Here is a 12,505-nt window from a genome sequence, read left to right as displayed (position 1 = left end):
TCTCCTTTGAAACTCTTACCCAAATTCTAATTTTGAAAATTACTACAAAAAAGGGGGGAGAAAATAAAGGCCAATTCAATTTTTCTCCCTTATAGATTTCATCTTTCCATCCTGAATTACCGTATTTTTTGCCCTATAGGATGCACTTTTTCCCCTCCAAAAATGAAGGGGAAATGTATGTGCGTCCTATGGGGCGAATGAAGGCTTTCGCTGAAGCCTGGAGAGCGAGAGGAGTCAGTGCGCACCGACCCCTCTCGCTCTCCAGGCTTGAGGAAGCTATCCGCAAGCCTTGGGAGCCCGCAGGAGTTCCCGCTGGGCTCCCTAGGCTTGCGGATAGCAGCCTGCATCCCGAAACCCGGGGCGCACAGCAGAGTGCGCCCCGGGCGACTTCGTGCTGGGCTCCCACGGCTTGCAGAGAGCTGCCTACATCCCGAAAATTTTTTTCCCTTTATTTCCCCCCCCCCAAAAAAAAACTAGGTGCGCCCTATGGGCCGGTGCGCCCTATGGGCCAAAAAATACGGTATATCTGCAACACCTTGCAATTCTGTAGTTAGTGTACCATTTACAGTACTTTTAGATTATTAGAAACGTAAGACAAGGTTTCTTTCATAACAAGCCATGCTGAATATCTTTTGGAAATGTCCACTTACAATTAAAACTTGGCAGTTAAAAGTTACATATGGTGTGTTTTCTTTCACACTCAAACAGGAGCAGTACTTCTCTTTGGCACTGTTTGTAGGTCAGCACATTGGAGATTAAGTTACTCCTATTTCTTCTGGTGTGTCCACATCTCCCAAGAAGAATTACTTTTTTGCTTGGTGGTGGTGGGGCCTTTCTAGTCAGCCAAACTGCATCCAAACAATAGATCAAATAATATGGACAGAATATTCTGTGCCATATAATGAGGGCACCATTATGCAACACTTAGCTAAATCATAGGTCCTCTTGTCCTGGACACTTGAGCTTGGACTCCAGAAACTGGAAAATTCAGTTTCAGATAAACAGAAGACTCTGCTTTTGAAATTTATGCTGCATCCTGCATTGCGTTTGGGATGCTACTCCCAATCAACTGTTGCAATGGCAAGGATGTAAAATTGTAGTCTCAGATGCAATCCTCTGGCAGAGAAATAACCCTGGGCAAGATATGTCAGACTCAAATCTTACCTCACTGTGTACATTCCAGCTGTCAAGAGTTACATTAAAGAGAGCTTTCAGTGCTTCAACGGCACAATCTGTCTCTTGCAGTGACAACGGTGACATTTCCTGGTCTTCAGCTGTGATGTATTTATCTGTCCATCTTATGCTAAATGCACTTTCCAAGGCCTGAGTCAACAGTGGCAATCCCTGGAGATCATAACGCAACTGTGACCTGATATCTGTGTGCAGAAGGGAGAGGAGGAAGAGGAGACGCAAATCAAAGCATTTAATGTCTTCGACAAATTGTTGATCCTTGCATTTTTTCAGGAGATTGCAAAGCATAGCTGCCAGGTTCAGTTCCAGACTGAGTTTCTGTGCGGCCGGACTATTAAAAACAATGTTGCAAAGGCATTTTAAAGCTTCCACTATGACAGGGAAATCTGTCACATCTTCCAAAGAATCCTCCATAGTGTCCAGCTTTGCCAGCTTCATCAAGATCTGCATATTTTTCTTTGTTGTTACAGGAACCAATACTTTTTTGTCTCTTGAGAGTATGCGGAGAGCCTCCAGGCAAATGACTTTACAGGATGTTTTTATATCTTTGTCCAGTAAAAGCAATATTCCTTCACATAGTTGCTGAACATACAGGGAAAAAAGGAATGAGATTTTACCATTCTGCCCTACAATGTAACACACCCATAACCCATCCCCACCTTTGATTTGTCATAGAGTATCAATAGTATTAAAAATATTTTAGCTTCAGCTTATCGTATGCTGTGTGGCTCACAGTTTGTGAAATTATTTCAAAAGGAAGGCTGCATCAATCAGAACTAGATTATGTCTGATTTCATCAACAAATGGATTCAAATAAGAATAGTACAACTCGACTTTTCTCTAGCATATCAATTGCTGGCTCTGATCTAAAGCATCAAAATACAGGAATGTCTTCAGTTGTGCCACAGAAAGTATAGGATACTCCTGAATAGGATGATATAATCACAGGAACTCAGTTTTTTAAGTAAAAAGCAAGTTGCACCCATGCATATAGCTGTAGGCACTTTGGACTACAGTAACTACTCTACTACTACTACTATTGATGCATCCTTTAACTTAGGTTAAAAAAACAAACAAAATATGTTATTTATTTAACAAAATTTATGTACCACCACATTATAAAGTGGTTATCAAATCAAGAAGTTTTTTTAAAATTACCAGTTTTAGACTGCCTCTTAGGGTACAGCTCTCACAAACTTGCAAGTATATGGCACAAACCTACCGCATTTATGTACAAATCATGGCCAAGTTCAAGGGCTGATGACCATATTAAAGCTCTACAAAGCTGTATAGTGGCTTGTGTCATTTTCAAGTAACAGTGCCAGGTTGCTAACAAATGTAAGCATAGTGTGTACTCTGTACAACAAATATAATTTCTGAGACATGAGAAAATTCTCTCTTCAACATTTATCACCTACACAGCTGAACTTTCTATTATTTGCTCGGTGCACTAACTCAGACATTGATTTGTGTTAGGTTCATAAATGCTTAATAAGAGATTAGAAATAAAGCAACAAGTATCACTCTAAAACCAGTGAGTACTATGTTGGCCAGAGAGCATTCTGCTATCAACTCCAAATCCATTACTGTAAACAGATCAGATAAAGGCATGCAGGAATGCAGAACCCCCATGGGGTTGTCCAAATGCAGTTTCCCACATATAGCAAAGTAAAATCTAGCCATTCTGGAATTGCTAAGATCTTACTGAACCTTGCAGCCATTTTGTTTTCATCGATGTAGAGACCAAACAATACACAAGGACTGTTTTGTGGAAGCTTCCACTCAAAATTCTACATGGTGGGGTGTTTTTTGCTCTAGAAACACTTGGGAAGCACAAAGAGCAGGGAAGCAAAACAAAAAACACCCTACAAAATTGCCCAGCCAGAAAAAAGTGTCACGTACCACACTACACAGGGCCACTGGCAGCCCCTAGTATTTTAGTCTCCTTGGGGATTATTTACTAAAGTACATGATGTTCCTAGCCTCCCGAACAAATAATAATTGGCATCATGTCATGCTTCCTTCTCCTGGCCTGGCCTTAAGATTTTGCAGTTCATTATGTCTTTTGACCCAGGGTCTTCTCAATTTTAAATTCTCAGTTGATTTTAATTAAGCCCTCCCTAGGGGGCTCATGAGATAGGCATGTTCTTAATTTATTGAATTCAATTGAGTTCTGCAGCCTTTCATTGGTCAGAATGACTATAATCAAGTCAATGAGAACTCTGGGAATAAAGTAGTCCATAAATAAGCTGGAATCTCTGTCTAGTTACTCTATAATTCTCACACCACTCTTGTATGGGCTAATAGCATTCCTACTGTTGCCTATGCAGGATAAAGAACCTAGTTAAAATCTGACCTGAAAATAGCCCCTGAAAATAGCAAGTGCTATTCAAGTTGAACCCAAGTTGGCCTGGGAGGGTGGGGAAGGGAGGCAAAACATCCTATTCTGCCAAACACAGACCAGCAAGTTGTTGTGCCATGCAAACTGTAGCTGGCAATTGTCCATAACAAGCCACACCTACACAAACTTCACCTAATATATCTGACAAAGTGAAAGTTTATAACACAAAAAAGTCTCTATGATGAGGGGATTCTAGATATTTCTGGAATTGCCCAGCTACACACAATATGGATAGCAACTGCTGCCAAAGCAGGTGTGCAGAGGGTATCCAACATGGTGACCTCCAATTCCCATCAACCACAGACAACATGGTGAATGACCAGGGATGGTGGGAAATTGTGATCTAAAATAACAGCCAACACCCAGCTAACACTGGCCTAAGATATATTAAAGAGAGAGAAATTTATCAATCTACTACGACAAGCAAGAAAGGTGGGTTTTGTTGACCCCTGGTGCCACTGAAACCACGGCACCTTAATTTAAGCTGCATGCTAGTGATTTAGAATCTAATAATAGAGTCCACTGTCAAATATTTTTGCATGCTGTGCTCCTGGGGTGGCTAAATTGGAGAGGGGGGGGGGAGTATTGAGAGCATGAGAATGGAACAAGACACGGTAAGAAGGCACGTCACATTGTGTGGAGCCCTACACGGATAATTTGTTCCTGCTACCTATGGTTAGCAAAACACAATTTGGGGTTGGGGGAAAAATATTTACACTTTTTTCTTATCTGCATTGTTTAGGGGTTCTTTTGTCAGCATAGTATGATAATGGTGAAGACAACAAGGACAAACGTTTTAGTCATGGAGAAAATGAATTATGCTGAATAACTTAGTGACTAGAACAGCCAGCAATTAAGGATTTAAAAGAACAGAATTTGAACCACCCCTATTAAGTTGCAGATTAAGTTCATTTAGTGAGTCAGTGAATTATACGCCTTGCCTCCATATTGTTCCAGACTGCCAGCATTCTCAGGGAGCCATAAGTCATCTCTTTACACTCAGTTCCTGTTTTTAGCGTTTATTTTCCCAATTACTTTCATTTCCCCACCTTAAGGCAGAAGCAATCAGGTCTAGACAACCAGCGTTCACCTATCTTTTAAGAATCTGATATGTACTTATTACAGTTAGAAGACAGCTTGTAATATGTGGGGGGGGGGGTTAAAGCATGTTCTCCAGAGAAACCCCTGATTGCATTGCAACTCGTGACTCATCTACTGGGGCGAGGGGGGAGGGGAAAGAGAAGGGAGAAGAGCAGACTCTGAGGAACAACAAAAAGGTCTCTAATGCATTAGGCAGTAATTATACATACACTAGCAGTGCCAAAAAGGCTCCTCTATCAGCCAACAGTACTAGCGCTTATGTGAAATTTGCAGGTGAATATTATTCACTAATTTACCTGCATCTTCCACTGATTTTAGGTATACTATGGTGTCTCCCTATGTGACCCATAATCTAGATGTACTGAAGTAGAGATGAAAAACCAGTTGCCCTCCAGATGCACCCATCATCCCTGACAAGTGGCCATGACAAGCGTTCTAGACCAGCAACATCTGGGGAAACCCAGCCAGATGGGCGGGGTATAAAATAATAATAATAATAATAATCTGGGGGCCACAGATTTTCACATCCCTGCCCTAAAGAGAGACTGGTGAACAGGCAACCCAAGGCACAATTTTAAAAATCCTTGGAAGTCACAGAGTGTTGATACAGACATCTCCATGAACTAGCAAATTACCATTGTAACAAATTAGAAAGCTACTTGTCTATATCATTATGTTAAACTTCACCACAAATAAGGTGAGAAGGCGGAGTCACTATCATGACCCATGAAGCCTTTTTTTTCAAACAAAGTGTACTGTCACAAACATAACTCATCATCTCTTAAATCCAAATAGTTTTATGAATACATCTTCTAAAGTAAAATAAAATGATCAATTGACATTAACTACAGACGTATGCATTGGGACAACTGATATGAAATGTTAATTCTATAAATATGTGGCAACTATGTCTCTTCCTATTTTAAGAGGGAAAAGATTTTACCTTCTTGCCCATTTCCCCACAGCTTTCAACTGCTATATTATTGATCGGAAGGAACAAATTTACTACTGCTGCAATCAGAGTATATAAAACATGATGATATAGTTATCTGTATAATTTCACATGCAAAAATAAGCCCTTCTATACATATTAATGCTTATTTTCTGGATTCACTGCAATTTGGAAGGTGTGACTTTTAAAAAGCCCAAAATTACTAATGCCCAACAATGAATATTGTTATGAATTTCAGCAACTTTTTGTTTACAAATTATGTTACAAAAAATAAGGTGAAACCTATATATACACAAACAAAAAAAGGGGGGCTGATTCCACACTGACATCTAATCTAAGGGAACAGAACACCTGCTGATGGTACAATGTCACTGTAGCACTAGCTGCTTCCGCTTCTGTATCACACTTTTGGCTCAGGTTAAGCTTGTGGTCTTCTAAGATCCCTAGATCCTTTTCACATGTACTACTGTCAATACAGGTATTCCCCACTTTATATCTGTGCAGCTGGTTTTTCCTGCCTACATTTGCAGGTATTGAAATTCTTTTTCTTTCTTTCTTTTTAGTTTAGACCAAGTTCTCTAATCTGTTAAGGTCATATTGAAACCAGATTCTGTCTTCAGCGCATTGGCTACCCCTCCTAGCTTAGTGTCGTCTGCAAATTTGATGAGCATTCCCTCAATACCTTCATCCAAGTCATTTTTAAAGATGTTGAACAACAACAGGCCCAGGCCCAAGTTTGATTTTAAGTTATTAAATTCAACAAACCTCAAATATACACAACAGAAACAACCCTAAGTATAATGGTCGCCAACAAATCCTGGCATTGTTATAACAGACGCAAAGCAGGGAGAGGAAAAGCAGACTACCTATAGCCCGTAAGAACCCTATATCTCAGTGTACCATGAAGAAACACCCCCACACGCCTGTTTCTGTGTTTCTTACCTTTCTTTTCTCTTCATCTGATGCTTCAAATTTGAAGGTGGACCTATTCTGAAAACAAAAAACAAATATCCATTCTTAAAAATGTTTTAATAGTCCTCATACAAGCTATCTGATTTTGTCAGGAAATGCTCTATCATCCCCTCAGAGGCTAACCTTAGGATGTCAACAGTGCAACTCTACGCACATTTACTCAGAAGTTACTTCCACTGAGCACAGTGGGGCTTACTCCCTAGTATATGCGTTTACTCAATTTATGATACTCAATTTATTAGCAAAGTAATGCTTGCCAAGACTATAGGTACACCACTTGCTAAGATGGCCTTTAATCACATTACACCGATCCAGCTATTATCTTTAAAGCCCTAAATGGCTTAGGACAGGGGGCACCAGTTAATTCCTCTTCTGCAAGGCTTTTGGCTAATTAAACAATCTATGCATGACCTTTTCAACTGTGTGGGAAGAATTATTTTTTATGTTTTTATATTGTAAACCCCCACTTCCTCTGTGATCCCTGGATGAAGGGTGGTATTGAAATTTATTAAAGAAAGAAAAGAAAAACAAAAAGTCCCTGGGAAATTTTCTGGAAAATTTATGAGAGACTGTTTGCGTGTCCCACTCAGTTCCTGTTTGCACTGGCTCAGCTTCTCCTATGTTGAAACCATTATGCCACACCCCTTCAGCAGTCATTTTTTGTGACATATACCCACCCCAACCTCCCAAAATTCCAAATGTGCCCCCTGGTCTTAAAACTTTGGAGGCCCCTGGCTTAGAAGGATATTTTAAGGATCACTTCCTCCTATCCTGCTTGCTCCCGGAGATCAGAAGGAGAGGCCTGGTGGCGCTGTGGGTTAAGCCACAGGGCCTAGGACTTGCCGGTCAGAAGGTCGGTGATTTGAATCCCCGCGACGGGGTGAGCTCCTGTTGCTCGGTCCCTGCTCCTGCCAACCTAGCAGTTTGAAAGCACATCAAAGTGCAAGTAGATAAATAGGTACCGCTCCGGCGGGAAGGTAAACAGCGTTTCCGTGCGCTGCTCTGGTTCGCCAGAAGTGGCTTAGTCATGCTGGCCACATGACCCGGAAGCTGTACGCCGGCTCCCTCGGCCAATTAAGCAAGATGAGCACCGCAACCCCAGAGTCAGTCACGACTGGACCTAATGGTTAGGGGTCCCTTTACCTTTACCTTTACCAGGATGAATGCACAGCTGGACCAGAACAAGAGAGAGGGCCTTTAAACATAGTGCGTAAGGAGCCTGACAATTTGACCTCCATATAGAAATGTAAAACTACTAAACATGTATCTTTATCTCCTGGCATGGGCTGCAACCTGAAATCTGAACCCAGTTATAATACACTTTGAATATAATACACACCTATCAAGAAATAAATATTTCAACCAGTCGGCTTTAGATCAGACATTTTAATTACCTTTGCAATACACTAGAAAGCAATGTAGATCAGTGGAACAAGGTTGCTATAGCTGACACTCCAGTAACTAAGCAACCAGCTTGGTGGGCCAACTGAAGCTTCAAAGGTAACCTTGCTTAGAGCATTCAACTCAAAGCAGCATGGATGCTTAATGGATCAATCCACAGCACAAGAGGAGGGGTGGACGGGGGACGACGACAGTTGTCTAATCTAGCTAACAGGAAATACTACATAATAATAATCTAACTAACAGGAAATACTACAAATTTGGGGGAGGGATCTTCTAGTAGCCACAACACTGTAGGAAGATAGCCGTTATTTTAATGTACCTTGGGTTGTTTTTTTTAAGCATTCCTTGTTTCCAAACCTCCTCATGCTATAATACGTGCCCTTTAGTCTACTCAGAGATGTGCATAGCTTATGGCCACACATATTTGCTACAACACACTCTTTGAACTTGTTACAGATCTTTGCAGTATTATACAGCCATTTAAGAAAGGGAAGAGACCATTATCCTAAAGAAAAGAAAAAATAACATCTATTAGGAAGGTGTGCGTTCTGCTGTGGTCAAGATCAGATCTGAAGATGATTGGAAAACATAAAAAGAACCTATTTAAATAAATACAAGAGAAACTGCAGGCTGCTAATGGTGGTGACAGGGGAAGGAGGGCAAGTATAATTAGGATTACCTACAATACGAAACGCAGTAGATTAGAAAAATAATGCTTCCCACAGGGAAAGAAATGCTAAGGCTGCACAGGGCTGCTGCTGCTGATAACAATAATAATAATAATAATAAAGTATATTATTTATACCCCGCACATCTGGCTGGGTTTCCCCAGACACACTGGGCGGCTTCCAGCAAAATATTAAGATACTGGTGTAAATGCTACAAGAATTAATCTGGTTTGATCAGATTGGATAGATTTCTTTTTTTAAAATGCATTTTATTGATTTTCAAAAACAAAACAAAATCAAATATTTATTTAATTATTCAATTTTGTTTTGTTTCAGATTGGATAGATTCGGCAAAGATCTGCTCACAGTCACGAAGGGGGCACCGAGGACCCAATTCTGCTGGGAAGCCAGTGCCAAATGCAGCCCAAATGCCCCATGGCTAGAGAAGAGCTGTTGGGGGGGGGGCGGGGGAAGGCTCCGAATCGCTTCCGAGACCCAAGAACTGGGCCTCCAGGTGCTCTGCAAGTAGCAGCCCACCGGGAAAGAGCAGCAGCGGGAGGCGACTTGGGGCGCAGCGCGAGGGTCCCGCCCCTCCCTCCGCATTCCAACGGACCCCCCGGCGCGGCGCCGCTTCGAGGGGCGAGAGAAGGGTGGGCGTTCTCCTGAGGGGCCATGAGCAAAGAAAGGCGCTCCGAGCCCAGCCGGCTGCCTCGTCGTTACCTGCTCATTGAAGCGACTCAGGTCCCGCTCGGCCCCGCCGCCGCGCCCACCGAGCGCCGCCAGCGCCGCTTCCAACGCCATCCCTGAAGCAGGGCGCGGCCAGGCAGCCCCTCCCGCCTCTTCTGCTCCGCTGCCGCCGCCTCCTCCTCCCCCTCCTCCCTCGCCGGCGCGCGGCAGCTTCAACGGCAACAGCCTCCGTGGCCGCCTCCCCTGACCCTTCTACCTTTCACCTCAGATTACGCCACGCGCGGTGGGAGAAGCAGCAGCAGCAAGCCCCGCCCCGCGAGGAGCAGTGTTGGCCCTCCGATTGGCTGGCAGAGGGCCGAGTAGGCGGGCGGCCCACTCTCTATTGGCTGGATTCTGTTTACCTCGGGGAGCGCTTCGCCGAGGCGGCTCTTTAGAGAAGACTACATTTCCCGAGGAGCTTTGCAAACCCTCCGGCGGAGCGCAATGCATGGTGGGGCACCTTGCCTAGCTACCGATTAGGGCGCGGTCATCTTTGACAAAAGAATCCCTTACGGGAGGCTCATCTGGAGGACTGACGTTGTTGTTCTAGGGTTGACGGACCAGTTTTAAACTCTTGTTGTTGTTTAGTCGTTTAGTCGTGTCTGACCCCTTCGTGACCAGAGCACGCCAGGCACGCCTGTCTTCCACTGCCTCCCGCAGTTTGGTCAAACTCATGCTGGTAGCTTCGAGAACACTGTCCAACCATCTCGTCCTCTGTCGCCCCCTTCTCCTTGTGCCCTCCATCTTTCCCAACACCAGGGTCTTTTCCAGGGAGTCTTCTCTTCTCATGAGGTGGCCAAAGTATTGGAGCCTCAGCTTCAGGATCTGTCCTTCCAGTGAGCACTCAGGGCTGATTTCCTTCAGAATGGAGAGGTTTGATCTTCTTGCAGTCCATGGGACTCTCAAGAGTCTCCTCCAGCACCATAATTCAAAAGCATCAATTCTTCGGCAATCAGCCTTCTTTATGGTCCAGCTCTCACATCCATACATCACTACTGGGAAAACCATAGCTTTTACTATATGGGCCTTTGTTGGCAAGGTGATGTCTCTGCTTTTTAAGATGCTGTCTAGGTTTGTCATTGCTTTAGTGCAGTTCTGTATGTGTCTTCAGAAGAAAGGAGGGGAACCCTCATTGATTTCAATATCACCTACAAGTGTATGTCGGATTGCAGGCTACGTAAGAAGTGTTTTGCAGCGGGCAGTGCCTCCGCCTAACTGCACACCTCTGCACCTATATTGCACCTTCCTAGCCACTTTCAGTGAGATTTGGACTGGGCTTATCATAAGCACCCAAGAGCCTGTTCGATCAGGCCAATGGCCCATCTTGTCCAGCAGTCTGCTCTCACAGTGGCCCATAGGAAACCAGCAAGCAGGTTCCCTCATGTGGTTTCCAGGCAACTGATATATGGAAACATTGCTGCCTGCAGCTGCAGAGGTAGAGCGCAGCCATCAAAACGACATTTGCCCTTAACTACAATACAGTCCCTCAGTAAATTTAATTTATATCATAACCCCTCATACCAATATTTTTAAAAATCAAACATAAAAGAACCTAATGGCTAATGTATGGGCTTACAATCTACAGCTTGAATACTGAAAAATATTCACTTTACTTTCTGAAGGACCATGGGAAATCTTGCCATTCAATCCTCCTAATTTGATAGAAGGAAAACATTTCACAGAATTCCCAAAAGTAATCCAAGTAAGTCCTCAAATAAACTTTTTTTTGGTATTAGTCCCTAGATTCAGTGGCCTGGTTCAGCGGCGTAGCGTGGGTTGTCAGCACCCAGGGCAAGGCAAGTAATTTGCGCCCCCTAACCCCTAACCTGCCGCCGCTGCCAGCTTCTTCTTGCTGCTGCCTGGTCTGGTCTGGTGTGGTTCTCTCCCGCGCTCAGCGCTGCGCTGGGCAGCCGCTGCACTGTCCCTCCCCCAGATAGTTCTTCGCTCTCTGTCCGCACCGCACGCCTTGCACCCACCCCCTCCACAGTGGCCGGCGACCCGGCGGCTCCAATCGGATTCGCACAGCCAGCACTGCAGTGAGAGAGAATGAGTGAGCCAGGTAGGGGCAGAGAGCTGTGAGTGCGAGCGCGCCCCCCAGATGTTGCGCCCGGTGTGGCCGGCCCTCCCTGCACCCCCCACGCTATGCCACTGGCCTGGTTCACACATCTTGCTAAGCCAAAACCATGGCATGCAGGCTCCCACAGTGGAATTTAGAGCCTCCCATCTTTTTGCTGCTGCACTGAGCTGAACTAAGCCTCATTCAGCTGTGTACAGGCTATAGCTTTAAAGCACATTTTGAAACACAGTTTCAATTCCCAACAATCCTTAGCAAACATTGCTTTGATGCCCTCAGGCTGTGAAGCAGTTTATAAATTTGTACAATAAATAAATAAAAACAGCTTTAGCTCAGCTTCTGAAAGCAGTTTTTTGGGGGGCAGGGTAAATCATAATGGAATTGCTGAACTGGGGAAAGTCAGGGGTCATTTTGGTCAAAGATGAATAACTTCAAAGCCAGAGGTAAGACTGTCCCCACCCACCCACCAATGCTCCAGAGCCTGGAGACCTGATGCAAGTGGGAATGGGAGTAAACAGTAGGGGCATCGTATCACAGTACTTCGAGGGACTGGTTGGATATAGAGGAATGGTGAAAGGAACCAGCTGGGGAACCACCAAGGAAGAAGGCTCAGAGCAGGGACAATGATAACTGGTCACAGGGAGAAGATGGGGAAGAGAAGGTGTCAGAAACTGAAGGGGGGGTAACAGGGCATAGTGAGCTGGGAGAGCCTGTGCCAGAAAAGTCCAGAATCAGAGACAGAGGATGAAGCAAGTAAGGAGGGAGGCCAAGAGGCAGATATGAGTCAGGCTGGTGAAAAGTCATGGGTGTCTCCCCCTCCAACTGCAAAAAGCTCCCCTCCCCCCTCATTTCCTAGAATCAGAAGCATGAAAAGGACGGAGAGATTGGTGGCAATGTGCAGACTCATTATCTGATTGCTTGGGGGGAAACGCTGGAGACAAGGGGTGGGATGAGGCACACAGAGCGCTTGAGGGGAAAGGAGAATGGGAAACAATGGGTTGTATCCAACATAGCAT

At 44.3% G+C, this 12,505-nt stretch overlaps 1 protein-coding gene across 4 annotated transcripts in view; it reads right to left on the bottom strand.

Annotated features, from left to right (window-relative positions):
- RIC8B (RIC8 guanine nucleotide exchange factor B) overlaps positions 1-9,656 on the bottom strand; it is a 28,750-nt gene extending 19,094 nt beyond the window's left edge. For 2 of the 4 annotated variants that reach the window (XR_014555606.1, XM_083700530.1), the window contains exons 1-3: positions 9,410-9,656; positions 6,588-6,635; positions 1,165-1,773 (exon numbers count right to left, since the gene is read on the bottom strand). Coding sequence is in view for 2 of the 4 variants with exons in the window: in XM_083700530.1 (XP_083556656.1) it covers positions 1,165-1,773; positions 6,588-6,635; positions 9,410-9,490 (738 nt within the window). In the remaining 2 variants the exon portion in view is untranslated. The remainder of the gene's footprint in view (positions 1-1,164; positions 1,774-6,587; positions 6,636-9,409) is intronic. The other 2 variants (XR_014555607.1, XM_083700531.1) reach the window with 1 other exon arrangement.
- Positions 9,657-12,505: the final 2,849 nt, after the last annotated feature.

The sequence above is a fragment of the Podarcis gaigeae genome (genome assembly GCF_964106915.1).
Source record: "Podarcis gaigeae genome assembly, chromosome: 10".
In the NCBI taxonomy this organism is placed as follows: Eukaryota; Metazoa; Chordata; class Lepidosauria; order Squamata; family Lacertidae; genus Podarcis; species Podarcis gaigeae.
This window is presented reverse-complemented; position numbering and strand designations above follow the sequence as displayed.